The sequence below is a fragment of the Entelurus aequoreus genome, linkage group LG03 (genome assembly GCF_033978785.1).
Source record: "Entelurus aequoreus isolate RoL-2023_Sb linkage group LG03, RoL_Eaeq_v1.1, whole genome shotgun sequence".
NCBI lineage: Eukaryota > Metazoa > Chordata > Actinopteri > Syngnathiformes > Syngnathidae > Entelurus > Entelurus aequoreus.
Window position 1 is genome coordinate 34,119,088 of NC_084733.1, and position 21,564 is coordinate 34,140,651.

General features: G+C 38.2%; 1 protein-coding gene across 2 annotated transcripts in view; it reads left to right on the forward strand.

Annotated features, from left to right (window-relative positions):
- Window positions 1-21,564, forward strand: part of LOC133646399 (CAP-Gly domain-containing linker protein 4-like) — a 63,739-nt gene that overhangs the window by 12,904 nt on the left and 29,271 nt on the right. For both annotated transcript variants that reach the window (XM_062041720.1, XM_062041719.1), the window contains exons 4-9: window positions 47-140; window positions 337-498; window positions 2,552-2,670; window positions 11,563-11,808; window positions 14,767-14,902; window positions 17,136-17,255. In XM_062041720.1, the coding sequence (XP_061897704.1) occupies window positions 47-140; window positions 337-498; window positions 2,552-2,670; window positions 11,563-11,808; window positions 14,767-14,902; window positions 17,136-17,255 (877 nt within the window). The remainder of the gene's footprint in view (window positions 1-46; window positions 141-336; window positions 499-2,551; window positions 2,671-11,562; window positions 11,809-14,766; window positions 14,903-17,135; window positions 17,256-21,564) is intronic.

The window sequence follows — 21,564 nt, forward strand, 5'->3', positions numbered from 1 at the left end:
TGTCTGCTATAATGTTTATTTAGTGCATATAATTGTCTTGGTACAGATCATCAAGAGAGGTTGTGGTGTAAATGATCGAGATGGCCTGACGGACATGAGCCTTCTGCACTACTGCTGCAAGGCCGGAGCCCCAGGCATTGGTTGGTATTAAACATTGAGAGGGACAAGCGCTAGAAAATGGATGGATGTCATAGGAACAGTGAAAGTATGCCTTTTTATCATGCATGTCAGGACTTAACATGAATCATGTATGACTCTGTAATCAACACTATTCAGTATTACATCTACCAAATATACCCTAAAGAACTTTACTAATATAATTGTTCTGTTCCTTAGGTGATGCATATAAAGCAGCTGCCTTTGCCCGACAGATACTCTCCCTGGATGCAGATCCGAATCTTCGCTCTCGGTGGACAAACATGAGGGCTCTGCATTACGCTGCCTACTTTGACGTGCCCCAGCTTATTTGTGTGGTGATGCAGGCCTCTCAGCCTGAAGGTAAGAGTTCAGTAGTCCTCCAAAAAGAGAGCAGGATCTTTTTTTTTTTCCCCAAATCAAGGTCACAGTAACTCCGGTCTTTAAAAATACAATGAGCACAATTTACACGAATTAATGAAGAAATTAGCAGTGTCCCAATACAACTTTTTCACTTCCAATATATAGACATTGATGTTATGACTTGGTCAAGGTGTTGACCCCAAGATGCAGGGATGGGAGGCAAGATCGAATCAAGAAAAGGAGAGTCTTTAATTAAGTCAAAAAAGGTTAACAAAAGGTGATGGGGCAGACACGCACACCATATAATATAGCCAATAAGCAGGAACCTCAGAGGTCGTAAAGGGGAAGGACCCGGGCACACTGACTATGGAAAAGTCCATAATACATCTCTTCTCCACCTCAGGGAGGACAGAAAAAAACCACACAGAGGTTAGGTGAATAACAAGGGCGAAAAAAACGTATCCAGACTTGGAGGTCAAGCAAATGCATACGACATGGAAGACACAGGAAACAATAACCAGCAAAGGCACAGCTGTCTGGGCGAAGCTTAAATAGTCCAAGAACTGATTAGCTGCAGGTGTGCCTCAAGGTCCGCCCCTCGCAGAGGAAGAGTGAACTGAAAAAAAAAAGCACAACAGGGAAAATCCATCCATCCATTTTCTACCGCTTGTCCCTTTTGGGGTCGCGGGAGGTGCTGGAGCCTATCTCAGCTGCATTCGGGCGGAAGGCGGGGTACACCCTGGACAAGTCGCCACCTCATCACAGAGCCAACACAGATAGACAGACAACATTCACACTCACATTCACACAGTAGGGCCAATTTAGTGTTGCTAATCAACCTATCTCCAGGTGCATGTCTTTGGAGATGGGAGGAAGCCGGAGTACCCGGAGGGAACCCACGCAGTCACGGGGAGAACATGCAAACTCCACACAGAAAGATCCCGAGCCCAGGATCGAACCCAGGACCTTCGTATTGTGAGGCACATGCACTAACCCCTGGAAGCACCGTGTTGCCCAACAAGGAACATGCAGGCACTAAATAAAATGGGAAAGCAGGAGAACAATAAAACACAACAATTGGGGACCTGGAACTGGCCGATACCGATATTGATCATCAAGTGAAACATCATGAAACCAAGAACAATGGTCGACATGAAAAACACTAACCTCTTTTTGATTAACCCTCTGGAATGAACTTATGCAGTCTTTAAGATAAAGTGGAGTAGTAATTAGTTTTTTGGACACAATATTTAATTAAGGGCCCTACTTCCCCCTTGATGTAAAAGTCTGTCACTGCGCCTTCATCCTAGATATGTACTCTGGGTGGAGAAACCCTGAAATACGGGCGTTGCCTGTCAAATCTGGCCTTGCACGTATTCTCCCATCTACTTAAAGGGGTCGTAATATTCAAAACCAACTTTACTTACCTGATGGCACCTATTTTTGTGTATTTGGATTCCCCATAACTCCAGAAAATGTGAATTCAAACCATGGAGGCGTGACAGAGATATTAATAAAACACTTTTTTCTTTCCAAACACGCCGTTTGTAATTTGAGATGATTGTGACTTATTTTGCCTTAGTTACGCTAGCGGATATCTCCATACATGGTCGAGGTTTACCCAAAAAGCGTTGCGTGAGTCTGCTGTTGTATTCAGTTGTAGTCAATAAGTTCCTTATTTTTCTATATCCTCTTTTTGTGGGACAGACTGGCTCGTACATGCAGATTTCTGAATTTGAATTAAAGGACCATGATGCCACTCTGAATTAACAATCAAAAACCAACATACCCTTTGTTTATCTGGCTATGTCTCTGCTTAAGTTGGAGAGGAGGGCGCGACAACAGCAGAAGATTGCTGGGCTTGTCAGCCGTGTTTGGACATTCTGGTACTAACGTCTTTAGAAGGGCTACACTTAGGCAATCCGAAGGGGATTATATATTATTTTTCCCGCTATATAATAGCTGTTGAGTATCAACAAAAATGAAAAATTAACAAAGAAGCAGAATAATGTAAAAAAAAAATCCCACTAACCTGGATTTCTGTTTGTCGTAGATGTAGATGCCACCTGCAGTGACTTTGACTTCGGCACTGCCCTGCACATTGCAGCATCCAATCTGTGCACATCAGCTGTCAAGTGTCTTTTGGAGCTGGGAGCTAATCCTACTTTAAAGGTATGCTAGTCATTTTGATCCCTATTTTCCCATCATCTAACGCAGTGATTCCCATATTTTTTTCACCAAGGACCACCTGAGAAAACACTTGGCTCTCCAAGTACCACCATAATTAACACCATAATGTCAATGCAGTAGCGTAGTAAGCCTAAATATTCATCAAAACAAGGCAGAGGTTTTTTAAAGAAGTATATTTGATATTTTTGGCAAATGTAACATTACACACAGTTTGAACAGTAACACTGTGTTTTAATATAAGAAAATAAAACACTGTACTTTAATCAAGTTAATATTTGGCATACCACTAGATGGAGTGGTACGCGTACCACAGTTGGATAATCACTGATCCAACGGATACTTTGGCGACACACAGAAGTGGTTGTTCAGGCTTTGCCAACATTCGATTTCAACAATGTAAAAAAGATCAAGGCAAAGACACACAATTAATATTTTTGCCAATGAATTAATCGTATTCATATTTTTTCAGTATTTGTGAGGACGTCTATTAATTTATATTTATATGTAATATATTTATTAATTTAGGCGATACTTTTTCCACCTATTGCTGTCACAAGGTGTTCCTTTGACTCCTGCACAATCGGGCGAGCAGCAGCAACAGCCGGTGGCAGTACACTGGCACCTCTGAGACCGAGGATGGTGGAGGACTCTGTGTCATGCATGGCTGCGACAATCCTCTTCAGTGTCGTAATAATAAATTGAGTAATCAAACACAAGTCAAAGTCTTTTATATCTGTTGTATAGCACTGTCATGTTTAAATGTAAAAGATGGCAATAAACCAAATATTACACAATTTTCACAAAGAACTGTAATCTGTTTTATGTGAGCAGGTTACCGTATGACCACATTTTGTTGTAAATAACACAAATTATATTTACATTGGGAGTAATTAGAGTCACCCACCTCTTTTAAAGTTTTACACATAATTGTAGCGACTATCTATTCACTACTTTATCCCCACAACCTGTTTTGGTCGTGCACGCACATCTATCTTCTTCTGCACCTTCTTCCTGACCCGACCATTTCTTTTTTATTTCAGCCTGTGTTCAGTTCTTGGAGACATGGCAATGACAGGCTGTAAATCGCTGGAATGACTAGAAAGAAGCACTTCCTACTGAATTGTTATTGGGCAGAGTGTGCAGAGGTTTTGCACAAGGCTACTTTCAATATGATTTCCGTATTTACAAAGTAGCGTGGCCTAGTTGGGGTCCGGGCGTGCCCAGCCAGTAGACGTTTAGGATCAATTCTAGGTCGATTGTAACAAAGAAATACTCAGATTTGTGCCCGCGCACACTTTAATACATCAGAATTTTTTTCTTGCGTATGAAGTCTTCTGGATTATTTTTAGTAGAAAATCCACACAGCTCTTAATATATGAAGCCCTTGGACTTAATAAGGTTTGTGCCATTACTCTTTCTTTTCAGACCAGTTCTGTTCAATCAGGGCTCCTTGAGTTGAGTTTTTCCTTAAATACTGTATGACTGTGTAAATTGGCTCATCGTCGTTGTTGAAAGGTGTGTGAACCTGAGTACACTTGACAAGGTTTTTATACCGGATATCTATACATTTTCTCTACAAGCTCATATTTTTTCAGCAGTCTTGTGTCTTTAGTTGAGAAACGCCTACCCTCACTATGCTTTTCTGCTGTTGTTATTTCACCCCCAATTGCGCAGTTTAGTCAGGTAGAGTAAGGTAATAAAAAGTCATAGATGTTCTGCCATTTAAACACTGTACCCCATCTCTTGGCCCTTCTAATGCTGACGTTATTGGCACTTATTTCGTAGTTCTGGAACTAAAAATGTTTACAGTAAAATTCCCCCCCAAATAAACAGTAGTGATTTTAGACTTGTGCTCTAACGAGTTCAAGCACATTCTGGAACGCTCACTTTTAGCTCCAAAGTGAGGGTGGGCCTGCATTAGCCTGCTGATGTCACCTACAGAAGACTGGAGGCAATTTCATATTGCTTAGTAAGCGTATTGGTAGCATCTTAATCCTAAATCACGTTATATTCATGCAGAATTTGAAGAAATTAGCAAAATACCCTCGAGGGTGGAAAGACTAAGTCATAACCTGCAGAAAAATATTCTGTACATCACTCATTGTACAGGTTTTCGCCACTTTTTGCCATGATGGTATTACCATGGGCCTAATGTATTAAGAGTTGTGTGGATTTCTACTAAAAATAGACATTCAAATCCAGAAAACAACATACACAAAATAAAACTCAGATGTATGCAAGTACAAATCTAAGCACATTTCTTTTTTGCTTTGCAATCAACTTGAAATTGACCACAGCAGTTTGCTTGGCATGCTGTAAAATTGTATGTCCCATCCATCCATATCCTACCGCTTGTCCCTTTTGGGGTCACGGTGGGTGCTGAAGCCTATCTCAGCTGCATTTGGGCGGAAGGCGGGGTACACCCTGGACAAGTCGCCACCTCATCACAGGGCCAACACAGAGACTGACAACATTCACACTCTAGGGCCAATTTAGTGTTGCCAATCAACCTATCCCCAGGTGCATGTCTTTGGAGGTGGGAGGAACCTGGAGGACCCGGAGGGAACCCACGCAGTCACGGGGAGAACATGCAAAACTCCACACAGAAAGATCCAGAGCCTGGGATTGAACTCAGGACAACTCAGGACCTTCGTATTGTGAGGCACATACAGTAGCCCCTGTGCCACCGTAATTTGATGTATCATGTAATTTTATGCATGTTCAAAATAAACTCAAACAATGAACCATAAACCATGCCCCGTCACTGCCCAGGCCACACCCCCTTATAAATACTAAAATCATATTGAAAATAGCCATTTGCCAGAGCTCTGAAAGCTCTGCCCAATCAGGATTCAGTTGGAGGGTGCTTCTTTCTCCTGTTTCAAGAGTTGAGATTCAGAGCCAACATCATTGCTGTATGCCCCGGTTATATACAGGCTGAAATAAAAAATAAATGGTTGGACATCACAGAGAAGGAGAGAAGATTGATAGGCACAGACAAGCGACCGGAGATAAGTTAGTTTGATCCAGTAACCCTGTTTGAAAATATAGTCGCAATGATACGTGTAAACCTTAGTGGGTGACTCTGGTTTTGGCAAAACAAATGATTAGACATCCTCACAAATATGAATATGAAGTATTAAATGCATTGGCAAAAAAGTACATTTTGTGTCCTTGCCTCAATATTTTATTAGTCAAAGCCCAAACGACCACATCTGTGTTTCGCCAAAGTATCCACAGCCTGTCGAAATGTGCGTATGTGGAACATGAAGTTGGCATGAGACACCACACATTTCCATGTCAAGGTCAGTCTTGATACATCTCATCTTTGCTTTTTAAAAACGACCTACGGCAGGGTTTTGTACACAAGCAAGCTTAATACACGAGGCCCCTGGACTTTGCGGTTCCTTCTTGAAGCAGACAAATCAGTGGCGAAATGAAGCTTTTTTCTTTCCGTGGATGCTGTGATTTCTCTGACACTTTGCGACACATCAGTGGCTACATTATGGAGCTTAATAGTATTCATATTGTAGAGACCATGAGTTGAGTTGGACTGTGCTTGAGAAAATGCTGAAAAAAATACAAGGTTATAAACAGTCGCATGCAAAGTTGAAAAATATAAATTATAAATATAATACGTGCAAGAAAATACCCATGACAGGCAGAGACCAAAGACCAGGAAACACTGCTATGCACTGTACAGCATGGCAACATAAGCTAGCTGAATTCTGATTGGATACAAAATAAAACTAAGCAGCACTGGAACGAACATAAAATGACAAGAGAACATGCATGTTCTCCCTGTGACTGCGTGGGTTCTCTCCAGGTACTCTGACTTCCTCCCACCTTCAAAGACATGCGCCTGGGGATAGTCACACACACACTAGGTGTGGTGAAATTACCCTCCGCATTTGACCCATCCCCTTGTTCCACCCTTTGGGAGGTGAGGGGAGCAGTGAGCAGCAGCGGTGGCCACACTCTGGAATAATTTTGGTGATTTAACCCCCCAAATCTAACCCTTGATGCTGAGTGCCAAGCAGGGAGGTAATGGGTCCCTTTTTTATTGTCTTTGGTATGACTCGGTCAGGGTTTGAACTCACAAATTACCGATCTCAGGGCAGACACTCTAACCACAAGGCCACTGAGCAGGTAATTGCTGATTGGCAACACTAAAATTGCCCCTAATTTCTTTTACGGTGAATTCCTGACAACCACAGCTCCCAGTATTTTACTGTAAATTGTAGAGGTTTTTTTGTAAACATGTTGTGGCACCTGATTCTCGCCAAGACACAGGATATGGCTTGCAGAAAGCCGAAAAGGGCATTTATTCCACAGGTCCTTTTAGGAAGGGCAGGGTGTGGAAGTATCAAACTTAAAGTCTCAATTAACCAACATAAATCTCTCCAATCCAGGGTTCTCAATCCTTCACAATGCTCACTTCCATAAACGTCCTAGGTATTTGCCTATCACACAAGAGAAACATAATATCAGACAACCACAGCTGCCGGTATTTTACCGTAAATTTTGCGTTTTTTTTTTTTTTTTACAGTCTGGTGCCTCTATATTAACATATTTATTAATATACACTACCGTTCAAAAGTTTGGGGTCACCCAAACAATTTTGTGGAATAGCCTTCATTTCTAAGAACAAGAATAGACTGTCGAGTTTCAGATGAAAGTTCTCTTTTCTGGCCATTTTGAGCGTTTAATTGACCCCACAAATGTGATGCTCCAGAAACTCAATCTGCTCAAAGGAAGGTCAATTTTGTAGTTTCTGTAACGAGCTAAACTGTTTTCAGATGTGTGAACATGATTGCACAAGGGTTTTCTAATCACCAATTAGCCTTCTGAGCCAATGAGCAAACACATTGTACCATTAGAACACTGGAGTGATAGTTGCTGGAAATGGGCCTCTATACACCTATGTAGATATTGCACCAAAAACCAGACATTTGCAGCTAGAATAGTCATTTACCACATTAGTAATGTATAGAGTGTATTTCTTTAAAGTTAAGACTAGTTTAAAGTTATCTTCATTGAAAAGTACAGTGCTTTTCCTTCAAAAATAAGGACATTTCAATGTGACCCCAAACTTTTAAACGGTAGTGTATATTGTTGCTCATATTGTTAACCATATAATTTTTGAAGTAATGTTTGACCAGGACGACAAATACATGCAAATCAGACTGTATGTGGGAGAATGGATCTGTTCTCTAGATCAGTGGTCCCCAACCTTTTTGTAGCTGCGGACCGGTCAACGCTTGAAAATTTGTCCCACGGACCGGAGGGTGGGGGGTGGGGGGGGGGGGGGGTATGGTATTTTTTTTATTCTTTATTTTTTATTTTTTTGTCATAAAGAAATACAATCATGTGTGCTTACGGACTATATCCCTGCAGACTGTATTGATTTATATTGATATATAATGTATATATTGTGTTTTTTATGTTGATTTAATTAAAAAAAATTTTTTTTAAATTTTTTATTTATTTCTTGTGCGACCCGGTACCAATCGGTCCACGGGCAGGTACCCGGTTGTTGGGGACCACTGCTCTAGATGACATCACACCACAAAGGGGGCAGCATATCGAGTCTGGCGATGAAAAAGGGCCGTTTCAAGTACAATTATTTATCTACTGATTTATTTAAAAAATAATGGACATTATAGACATGACTGCCTTATTCATATTCAGGAGCAAAAAAGAGAACTTTTTTGTGAAATTTCGGTCATCTGAATTATGGGTCTTTTAAATCTAATGTAGCTCACTTGCAAACCCTAAATGGATGGATGGATGATATACAGTGTTTATTATCAGGCTGTGAATTTATTTTTTATCTGTTTTGTAGTTTTTCGTGTTTGTACTGACCAAATTCCAAATGGTCATCTGCGTATCTAATAATAAAGTAGTAATAATGTTATGAATGAAATCTTTCTTTCCTTCCTATATTGTAATCTCTTGTAAAAGTTGACTTGCTCTCTTTTTGGATTCATTGAAATTCCAACTAAAATTCTGACCTATTCATCGACTTTCCACTGGGTGTCACTAGAGCACTTTGCACTACTCATTTAAAATGGCAATGTTTTTAACAGTTTTTATTGACTTAGTGACTTACGTAGTATTTTGACTACCTGACCGTCCACTGTATTGTATACTAGTGTTGCTTTTTAGTTTTTACCCTTCATAATTGTGTTGTGCCCTAACCTTAACTCATTGGCCACACTAATTTGGCCTTAGTGTGTGAATGTGAGTGTGCATGTCATCTGTCTATCTGTGTTGGCCCTGCGATGAGATGGCGACTTGTCCAGGGTGTACCCCGCCTTCCACCCGAGTGCAGCTGGGATAGGCTCCGGCCCCTCAGCAACCCTGAGAGGGACAAGGAGTAAAAAATGGATGAATGGAAATATGTTTATATCATTAAACAACAGCAGTATGTTAAAGGCAGTTTGTGTTGTAGTGTACAAAATTACATTTTTGGCAAAAAAAAATCCCTCATATTTTATATCAAATCAAAGAGAAATCGTTTATCTTTCTCATTAAGTCAGCTGAAAAATAGTGACCAATTACCGCACTACAGAAATGTTGGTCCCCCTTGTCAGTCTGTCTTATCCACTGCTTTTCTTCATTGCCTGGCTATATTCGAACCTCAGTGTGAACGGCTACACTAACGATGCAATTTCCTAGAACTATACCGCAGACATCACAGCCTATTTTGGCACTTTTTTGACTGGTCAATGTAGTTAAATTTAATGAATTTAAAGTACCAATGATAGTCACACACACACTAGGTGTGGTGAAATTTGTCCTCTGCATTTGACCCATCCCCTTGTTCACCCCCTGGGAGGTGAGGGGAGCAGTGAGCAGTAGCGGTGGCCGCACTCGGGAATCATTTCGGGGATTTAATCCCCAATTTCAACCCTTGATGCTGAGTGCCAAGCAGGGAGGTAATGGGTCCCATTTTTTTAGTCTTTGGTATGACTCGGCCGGGTTTTGAACTCACGACCTACCGATCTGACTAATGGCATAAACATTTTGGCAGCTAGATGATAGACGATGCATATGTCATAAAAAGCCTGACTACATCAGTTGCAGAAACAAATTCATTGTTGTTTTCTGAACATTTTAGCCTGTTAAAGTCTGGGTTATTATGGAAATCTACAGCCGTTTAGAGTCGATTCAGCAGCTTGTTTGCACTGAATATAGTTTATGCCTTACAACATCAACAACAACGTTATGCACCCATTTTTCATTTCTATGACCGCACTGAACTTTGAAGCATACAGTATGATTGACTTGTCTAAACAACGCCAATGTTGTTGTATTTTATTTCTAGTGCCATCAGAATGTTTTATCCCTGCCCAGGACAGCAGTAGAGAAAATAACAACATAAACACTTGGCAGACCTCTTGCAAGAGAGTGCAGTTTGTTTTTATTGCTTGTTGAGCTGACGCAAATTTGCCATTTGCTAAGTCTTGTATAATCAACAACCCACCACTGAGTTATGTGATCTCACACTGAAAGTAGATGTTACTGTGGTACTAGTGGGGTAACTTTACTGAAGTTGCTCATGTGATTATTTTATTATGTTTGGGTTACATTAGATATATATTTTTTACATCATGATATTGCAAGAATTATGCTTGCTTTAAACTAATTGTTATTTCATCTTATTGAATTATCCAGAAAAATGTGTTCTTGTATGTTATTCACAGTAATAAAACAGCAGGCTACTGCATTCAAATATATAATGATAGCTTAGTGATGTGAATTATATTTATATATCACTTTTCTCTAGTGACTCAAAGCGCTTTACATAGTGAAACCCATTATCCATTATAATTTTTAAACCAGTGTGGGTGGCACTGGGAGCAGGTGGGTGAAATGTCTTGCCCGAGGACACAACAGCTGTGACTAGGATGGCAGAAGCGGGGATTGAACCTAAAACCCTCAGCCGCTCTATCAACGGAGCTACGCTGCCCTTAACAAAGGAATAATTACTGTTGAGTAATTCTTACACACAACACATTTATCTTCCTTTGTAGACAGATTAATTTCCTGTACCCATTCACACACAAAGTAATTTGTACGTTTCCAGCGACTTGTAGCCCTTGAGCTCATCCAGAGTATAGGCACTTACATTGTTCACCAAATAGTTGACGATGTCCGGGTAACTCATATCAGGGTACGATTCCAAATCAGTAGTCCATTCGTCTTTTCCCATCTCATACGGATCTTTATTGGCAATATCCTTCAATTTCTGTAAAAACCTGGCTTTGCGAACCCCATCCAACATCTGTCTGTAGGAAACTTTCACGTCCTCTTTCAAATTTCCCGAAGTTGACGTCATTGTCGAAGAAAAATTGAGAAAAATATTTAGAAAACTGCCGCAAGAGAATAATCAAAGTTCCTTCGCTAACGGAAATCCATGTATAACACCAGTAAAATATGCTACATTTGTTGCTAGTCGTTTTTAATAAAGAAAAAGTCACTAAAAGAATTGGAGAAATCTCTAGAAACTTGAAAAATGCTATGCAGCACCGATTGAAAAATAGAGAAAAACGATATAATATAAAATATATATTAATACTAAATAATAAGACATGTTTGTTTTAAAATGTATGTATAAAATTTTTTAAGCCTTTTAAAGAAAATATATGCATCAATGCCAAATATACAAATTATATGTGGACCTCATAGTGACCACGCCCCTAGCCATGCTCCCATCACCACAGGTTTCCGCTTCTAGTTCCAGCTTCAGGATTCTCCAAACTACAGGACAATACTGGTGTTATGCAGAATTTGTGTTAACTCGTTACCACGCTTGACAGCCCCTAATAATACTTTCTATAGTAGCTCCTCTTTGGTCTTGTGTTACAGGACGATAAAGGCCAGTATCCATTTGATGTTGTTCCTGACCCTCTCAACATGTCCTTGGAGATGGAGGATGCTGCCGCCTTGGCCAAAGAGCTCCGGACTTTACTAAGAGAAGCTTTGCCACAGCCTGGTTTCTTGCCAAGTACATTGCAAGTCCAGCCCCCTCATTCTCTTTACGAAAAGGCGAGAACACATCTGGCTTCCATCGGAATCCGACTTGGTGACCGTGTAATGATAGCTGGGAAGAAGGTAGGTATTTATTTATGTATGTATGTATGTATGTGTGTGCGTGTATATATATATATATATATATATATATATATATATATATATATATATATATATATATATATATATATATATATATATATATATATATGTATATGTATATATATATATATATATATATATATATATATATATATATATATATATATATATATATATATATATATATATATATATATATATATATGTATATATATATATACTGTATATATATATACATATATATACTGTATATATATATATATATATATATATATATATATATATATATATATATATATATATATATATATATATATATATATATAATCACATATATCTAAAAACAGTACATTTATAACTTCTGAGACAGGTAAAAATAAATGTTTCTTGATAGTAGTAGTAAGTACTGTAATTCATTTTAGAAATATATGTGCATACACTGCAAATTATTTGCCACTTGCTAAAATTTTGAATTTTATATTTCTAGAAATGTCCCTAGTTTTAAGAGCTATTTACTTATTTTTAGTCATTGACCTTACATCATGATCTTAATTTTAAAATGAATAATTATATTTTTGTTTTAAAATTGAGAAATTAACTATTCAAATAAGATAGTTTTCGTTTCCCCCAAGATGCTTAGTTTAAGAATTGCAAGTTGAATAATGCTTGTTTTCAGAATAAAATACTTATTTCTGTCTTAAAAGTCTTGCTAATTTCTGGATATACAAATCTTAATTTAGGATGTCTTATTAAGTAAGATTAACTAGGTTCATGGACAGATAATTCCACCAGATTTTAGTGTTTTTAAAATGCAGTCTTTTTATCTTATATTTTGTCATCTCTTTTTTACAGTGTAAACGAATAAAGGAGGTAAATCTTAATTTTCTCTAAATACATTAAAGAACATGCAACTGTATTTTACTTTTGAATAAACAGTGTTCCCTCGATATCTGCAGGAGTTGCATTCCGCAAAGTAGGCGCTAGGGTTGTCTTGATACCAATATTTTGGTACCAATACCAAAATGTATTTTGATAGTTTTTGATACTTTTCAAAATAATGAGAACCACAAACAAATGTCTTTATTGGCTTCATTTTAACAGAAAATCTTACGATAGTGCAATATGTTTCTTATTGCACTCAAAGAACGATTTGAAAATATTAAAATTAAAATTAAAAGTCATTAAACACACTGGGCTTTACTTATTGCACTTTACATATTACACATCATTTTAAATTGTTCTTTATTACATAAAGCCTGTTATAATCTAGGAGTAGGTTGGAATAGAAAGCTTTATTGACATTGTATTAAATGCTTCATGGTTTATGTTTGCCACTCTTTGTGCTTTATGAGAAATAAAATCTTTACTAAATACTAAAAACAATACGGCTAAAAGTACACAGCTAAGACATGTAGCAGGTAAAAACACATTGTTAAAGATAAAACACAAATTTTAGAATTTGTAACAAAATTCAGTCATTTCACAATTATTAGTTTACGCCATGTGGGTGGTTTTGACTGCGCTAATAATTGGCAACAATATGCGGTGTGTGCATCTACGTATCTGTATGTGCACAACAGGGGAGCTGGTTAACTACATTACTTTTAAAATCTTTGTGCAGGACTGGATGATTTTTATTTAAATGTTTATCTAAGTTTGAAGCAAAGATTGTAATACTTTAATGCCACCTTTGGCGATGCAGGTTTTAAAGCAGCGCTTGCACTGCTTGCACTGCATGCACCGCTTGTAGCGTGGCGCTCCCGTGTTTAAAGCATCCCCTTTATCGGTAGTTTTGAAGCCCAAATACCTCCATATTGCACTTCACGCACCCACTTTATTAACCGGTTAAAATGCCGTTTTTTGCCATTCTTCCTATCCATGCTGTTTTTACTTGTATGCACAGATGTATGTGCATGCTGACACACTCAACATCATGAGCCTCGGCTCTGTACGTCACCGTCGCACGGCAACATACAAATGAAGAAAAAAAGCACCGGTATTTTTTAAAGGCAGTATAGTATCGTTTTTAATGCATTAGTCCCGCGGTACGTTATTAGTACTGGTATACCGTACAACTCTAGGAGGCGCTATTAATTTTCTGAATTTTGTGACTATTATATGCACTTAACGTCTTTATAGGCACTCCACACACACTTAAACACCTCCTATGCTCTTAAAACACTTAATATACTCTAAAACCATCGTAATTTTAACATGAAACTTTAATGGCTCCTCAAATCTCAATGTGCTCAGTGGTACTTGCGATGGACTGAGATCCCAGTAAGTGGCGAGGTAACACTATAAAATTGAATAGAGCAGAACATATATATAGAGTATACAGTATACAGTACAGTATAGTATTCCATAAAAATATGCACTGCAAACTACTGACATCCTCCAAAAATATGTACAACAACAAAAATATGACAAAAACAAGAGAAATAATTAAAACAAGTAACAGACTAGTTATAATGTATGAAACAAATGCTAGAACTCAGGGCTTCTGTACACTACCACTTTTTTCCATAAAACAGGAACCCATTGTTATTCGGGCTGCTTCGACACTCGCATGCCAAGATTGACTAATCAAAAGTACATTTTCCCTCTGGGTTCTGACTTTAATCTGTTTGTGCTTTTTTGACCGTAGCCTACAACTTATTGCACTCAGGCACATCCGAAATGTTTGTAATTTTTAAAGGAAAATACAATTGAGTCATCATACAAAGTTGTTGTGGTTGAGCAAACCTTTTTAAATTAAAGAAAGTAACTTTTCCCCTTATAAAATGCCAATGAAAAATGACAATATCATATTGACTACAGCATCCCTTTTTATATGGAAGATTTTGTGGGTTGCAATTTGCTTTGTAGCAGACATAACTCAGAATTTATCCATTTTTTTTCATCGTCGATCGAACATGCATGTTGATTATTTTGCAGGTTGGAACTCTGCGATTCTGTGGCAGCACAGAGTTCTCTGAGGGGCTTTGGGCTGGCGTGGAGCTTGACAATCCAGAGGGGAAGAATGATGGCTCTGTAGCAGGCATCCAGTATTTTACCTGTCAATTCAAACACGGTATGCCATAGCACAACCTCAAAGCATTTAAGGTTCACTCACACTTCCTATTTATTTAATATAAAAATTAGGGCTGTCAAACGATTAAAATATTGAATCACGATTAATAGCATTGTAATCATAGTTAACTTAAAATTATCGCGATTAATCACAGATAGGTATACTTTTTCACCATTCATAAATGCATGTTTTAACCTTCTCTATAAATGATAAAATGTAATATTTAGCCTGCTAATCATTCTGTAACTGAGGACTCAACCAGAACATGTTATAAAATAATTTACACAATATTTAGAAAAATCAATCCCCCCCACCCCACCCGCCCCCATATTCTTAAACTGATGTACTAGCATTTCTTCAGGTGCAAATATCACAAAATAACATTACAAAACATCTCTGACGAAGCATGATCGTAATGTAAGACATTGTTATTTTGTTAATATCAGGGTTTCCCTAAATTGCCAAAATACCTGTGGTGGTGGAGGTGTGGTCGATATGACCATCACATGATTTGCTATGACGCATATATTCTTTAAAAAGGCCAAAAAATTAGAATATACATTTAAAACAAATATATTATTATTAAGTACAGTATTAACATACTGTATATATATTTCTTACATTTTATTGTTTTGTACTATTTTTTGATTGTTGCTGGTTATTGTAAAATGTACTTTGTTGAGGATTTTTTTTTGAGAGATTTCTATCGTTTTTGTCACTCTTTCTTTAATAAAAAGGACTGGCAACAAATCTAGCATTTAGTTTTTGTGTTATTGAAGACTGTACTCATGTTTAGAGACTCTGTTTATATACTGACACACCATGTCCGTGACCAAAGAGCCTGACGTCACACTCGCTTCTCTTTGCTGGGAGCCTTTTTCTCATTAAAAGGCGCCAATGTCATCTTAAATTGTGAAATCGCTGTCCGCGGGTATAATTCGAATATATTAAAGTACGTCCACAGCGCGGACATGCTGCCTCTGCTCCAAACAACCCAGTGCGTATTACTTACGTCATCAAAACATCAGTTTCGATACCACTGTTTCGGTGATTAAACTACGTCTATTTCCGGCCAAATTTTTGGTGCATCATTAGTAAACAGTACCCAAATAATAAACTACCGGTATATAGCCATTCATACTGGAACTACCTGCTGATGTTAATGTGTATGTTAGTGTGTTGTGATGTAATTTTTCCCATGGTCTGTGAACACATCGTGTCGGCGGTGAATGAACAAGTGTTGTATGTCTAGGAGTGAAGCACGGAGGCAGACGTTTGTGCACGGAGGAAATACTTGTTGAAATTAGGCCCTTGGTTAGCAAAAAATTGGCCATAAAAACTAAAAAGAGCGTCAGACTTTGTTTGTTTTCTTCTGGATGCTACAATACATCATATTACTTTATTTTGTTAGGTGTGGCGGCTAATATGAAGGAGAAACCCTAAACGTAGTTAAACCGGATGTATAGCGTAGCGCTTCTATTTTGAAGCCGGAAAAGTGTGTAATTGGTTTGAAAAAGTGTCTTGAAATGTTTTGATGTTGGATAAACTATTAGCAATATAAAAAAAGTCTCCTTTGTAAATCCTGCCGACCGTCTTTCATTTCTGTTGAGCTTTTATGTCATCTTATTTACTAAAGCAGTCAAAGTAACAATCTAAATGTTATGTTATCACTGCACCTTAACCGTAATTTGAACACCGAAGTGAAGCACCACCCACCTCTGAATGATACGCGCAGCAGGCGTTTTCTGCAAGGATGTCGCCTCTTCTCGCGGTGAAAAACAGTCCTTTCTTGTCGGAAGAACAACTTGCCATGGCTTTGAACCTGATATTTCCATAAGGTAGACGATTTTCCTTTGTCCATTTCTGCTCGCTTGTGAACTACTGCCAAGTTCCCCTGCTACGGAACGCCTGAGGGTCAAAAAGGATGTGTTTGCGTTAATTGCCCGTTAAAAAAATGTGTGCTGTTATTGAAATGTATAGTTAACACGTTAACTTTGACAGCTCTAATTAGAATTAACATTTTCAGGCTATTTTTTATTAGTTTTGTCTGTAATTATATTCATTTTTTCTTCATACAACCATTGTTATGTCTCATAGTGCAGCCTTATTTCCTGTGTGTTCCCCATTGTTAACTGTTGTTAGTACCAATTGATGTTATCAACCATGGATATGTATAGTGAAGCACTATTACCAATCGATTGTCCATATGCCTTTTTTTATTTTTATTTTGCAGGAGTATTTGCTCCTCTTACCAAGATAAGCAAACCTTTGGAAAGGTGTAAAACAAGCACCAGTAAAGGGTCTACACCCGTACGTCCCCCTCGTCGTCCCTCCAAGATTAACACAGGATTGGGTATGTTTACCTACAAAATGCACCTTTTACATAAATGATTAGTTTTATAGTTGTCACTTTTGATACTTGATTTCTCCAAACAATCAGTTCAACTAGTTTGTGTCTACTGTCATGTCAGCTCTATTCCTTTAGGTAATATTGATTTACTCCACCATGATATTAAATTAAAAATGAAAAGCCTGTGGGGTTCTAAAGATGGGAAACTCAGATCCTCAGAGATCACACATCATGTCCAAACAAAATAACAACGTCAACCTTGTATGGACAAACATCTCAAGAGTAACTGCATTAGATCAATAAATGATGGCCTTATATTTTATTTTATGGTAGTTAAAGAAATAACTATTTTAGTGCTGTTGCTTGAGTGGTTTGGGAAATAAACTGAATTACTGCAGCAGCAGCAACCTCCCCGTTTCTCTGGTGAAGATGTGCTCGATGTGACAAAAGTGTTCTTAATCAGCCTCCATTCAACTCTAACAGTGTTGCTTTTATTCTACGTAACATCCTCCCCCACTGTCACATAACCCTGGTAATATGTACAGTAAAATGGGTCCTTATAAAAGCCCTATGTGCTTTGCTGTAACATAATAAATAAGCAGTGTTGGGAAAAAATACCTTCAAAAAGTAATTAATTATAGATACTACTTAATTTCCCCCAAAAAAGTAATTCATTCCAACAGAATTAATAATTAAATATCTGGTTTCTGCTGTTGAGGTAGGTTTCATTAGATCAGATTGCATAAAATAATATCTGTGACCATTCGACACTCACTGAGTTGAAATCCCACAAGATATGCAGTGCTATTGCATGGAAAATTCGGTCAAATTAGGAATTGTACAACTTCAGCTACATTCATATATGAAGTCTCTACAGTATTGACATGGCAAACCTTAGAAACCATTCATTATACTGTAGTGTATACATACATTTACAGTCGAGGCCAAAATGATTAGCCCCTCAGGAATTATGGAACAGTTTACTAAAATTATTCCCAATGTTTGCAGCAATGATAAAACTTGGTATAATCAAACCAGTGCTATTTAGTAGCTTTTGGTACATTTTGGATATGAAATACATTTTAAGGCTGCCTTTATATCAAATACAGTGAAAATAAGGTGGTCAAAAATATTAGCCCCCCTGTGAATTTTTGTTTTCAAAACACACCTAATTAACCAATCAGGTTTCAAACTACACCTGTGCAGTCAATCGGCTTCCTGACAACACCTGAGCATTCAATCAGCATAAAAGGAATCCAAGGAATCCTGTGCACATTGAGAGGTGGAGGAGCCGCTCTTGCATTAAATTTATCTGTGTGTGTGTGTGTATGACTGGTCACTCTTAGCACTGCGCTGGTTGGTTGTGGGTTATGGTAAATGAGTTATACTTGTATTGCGCTTTTCTACCTTCAAGGTCCTCAAAGCACTATGACTGCACTGGGAAGTGAGGGGAGCAGTGAGCAGCAGCGGTGGCTGCTCTCACTGCTCCCAATTAACCCCCAATTCTAACCCTTAATGCTGAGTGCCAAGCAGGGAGGCAATGGGTCCCGTTTTTATAGTATTTGGTATGACTCGGGCATGGTTTGAACTCACAACCTTCCAGGACAAAAGACACGAGGACGTGCACTGTGAATGCCAGAAGTTGTTGCTACGATACACTTTCACAGTCATCTATGTCGCTAAGGTTTTGTATTTGTCAGATATTCCCCAGTTAGACTCAGTGTGAGGTGAAGTGTGAAGTGAAGCATGGTGGCACAGGGGTTAGTGCATGTGCCTCACAATACGAAGGTCCTGAGTAGTCCCGAGTTCAATCCTGGGCTTGGGATCTTTCTGTGTGGAGTTTGCATGTTCTCCCCGTGACTGCGTGGGTTCCCTGCGGGTACTCCGGCTTCCTCCCACCTCCAAAGACATACACCTGGGGATAGGTTGATTGGCAACACTAAATTGACCCTAGTGTTTGAATGTGAGTGTGAATGTTGTCTGTCTATCTGTGTTAGTCCTGTGATGAGGTGGCGACTTGTCCAGGGTGTACCCCGCCTTCCGCCCGAATGCAGCTGAGTTGGGCTCCAGCACCTCCGCGACCCCAAAAGGGACAAGCGGTAGAAGGTGGATGGATGGATGGATATATATATATATATATATATATATATATATATATATATATATATATATATATATATATATATATATATATATATATATATATATATATATATATATATATATATATATATATATATATATATATATATATATATATATATAAAGTGCTTTTTGGAACCTGGAACCCTCAAGTCGCTAGCACAGCCGCTCCACCAACTGAGCCACACCGCCCCCAGTGGTTCTTCACATTAGGTGAATGTACTCTTTTGTTTATTTTGGGACGTTTGTTGTAGCTTTTATGTTTGTGTGCCAAGCGGGTGAAGCATTGCTTGTGAATGCCGCCGTAGTTCTGGTCTTAAGACAGCTAGTCTAGTGCCACACTATCAGTATTCAGGCACATAATTACCCACCGCTAGTACACACAGATGACTAAAGTGAGTTTAGCTAGCTCTTATTTGAAGTTTAGGGGGCATAGGAAAAGCAACGAAACCCACCTGTTTACAAAAAGGAAAAAGGAGGCGATTATAAGACACTGTAAGGTTTGGATTCTTGTGACTTTTGGACAAAAATGGAGTGCAACAATGATACCAGTTCAGGTCTTGCAAATAAAAGGACAAAAGACAAACAAAACTCATTGTTAGGCTTATGAAAATAAAATTGAAAAACTCCAAAGAGAAGTAAAGAAAACTAAAAGAACAATAGGATAAATTAAGGAACATATGAAAAATGCTGACAATGTTGGAAAAATACAGTTAAATCTGCAAAATATATTCTGTTGGTTTAAAGAAGCAAGTGATATGCATGCTGTTGTGGTTTCTATGCTTCCTGTTGATGAACGAGATAAACACAATGTTTGGTTTGACAGTGTTATTAAACACAAATCTGCCTTTTTGAATTTTGGTTTGCCACAGAGGGCATGGTTCAGCAGCCAGGTGTATCATGTGCGGAAATGGCCATTAATGACAACACCTCAAGCATTTCACAGAATATAAGGATGAATACTGCTGAAGAATGAATAAATCCAAGCTCAGTTGTAAGTAGACCCACTACTTCCAGTACTTCATCAGCCAGAATTAAAGCTGAAGCAGCTGCTATTACGGTCATCTGTGGCAAAAGTAAATGTGTTAAAAGCTGCAGAAGGATCCTGTGTGCCTGTTATTTCTGCTAAATCTGATGGAATGATCATATTATGAAAAAGAAAATCCATTATTAAATGCTGATGCTAAGCCTTTTGTTCATGTGCACACAAGATATACACCTTCGAAAGGCGCTGCGGACAGTGGCTTACCTTTGAACCGAGTTGGTGTTAGGCCTGAAGTAGAAGAGGAGCAACCTTGTGCCACAATATCACAACCCTTTTAGCTTGCATCATGAGTATTACAGTGCTTTGAGCCAACTCCACATATTACTCGTGATAGCTTTGATCAATTACTTACAGTTGTGGAAAAGCCAAATTAAATCACATCTTTATTGGTGAAAGAACAATTACTTTTACTTTTACCTAAACAAGAGCTGTGGATTTTTGATAGAAATCCATTGCAATATCAGACATTTATATGAACTTTTTAACATAATATTGAAGAAAGAACACAAAATTCTCAAGACCGTTTATACTATCTTGAACAGTATACCAGAGGGCAACCCAGAGATCTCATTAAAAGCTGTCAACACATTACAAATCAACTTGGATACAGTAAAGCAAAATCATTGCTCAAACAGAATTTTGGAGACCCATTTAAAATATTGTCAGCTTATATGGGGAAAGTACTCACATGGCCAGTGATTAGGTCAGAAGACCACAAGGCTTTGCAAGCATATCGTTTTTTGTTAGAGTGTTGCAATGCTGCGGAGGATTCACCGTGTGACCTAAATGTTCTTGTAACCATGCAAACCGTAAAGAAACTACTGTATAAACTTAGAGATGGATAGAGAAGGGTTGCATGTGACCTGCAGGATACATTTAGGAAGGCTAACGTTTAAAGGCATTACAGAGTTTGTGGAGAAGCAAGTGGAGAAATTACAAGTGACCCTTTGTTTGGAGCTATACAGGATTCATTTGTAACAAAAGGGAATACCAAAAACGTACCTGTGATGAAAAGTCTAAAGGCAAGAAGCAGTAGTTTTGCCACTGCAGTTGCACCTGTCAAGAATGCACGGAAGTGAAATTCTGTATGACAAAAAACAATAAATGTCAGCGACATTGCTGCAT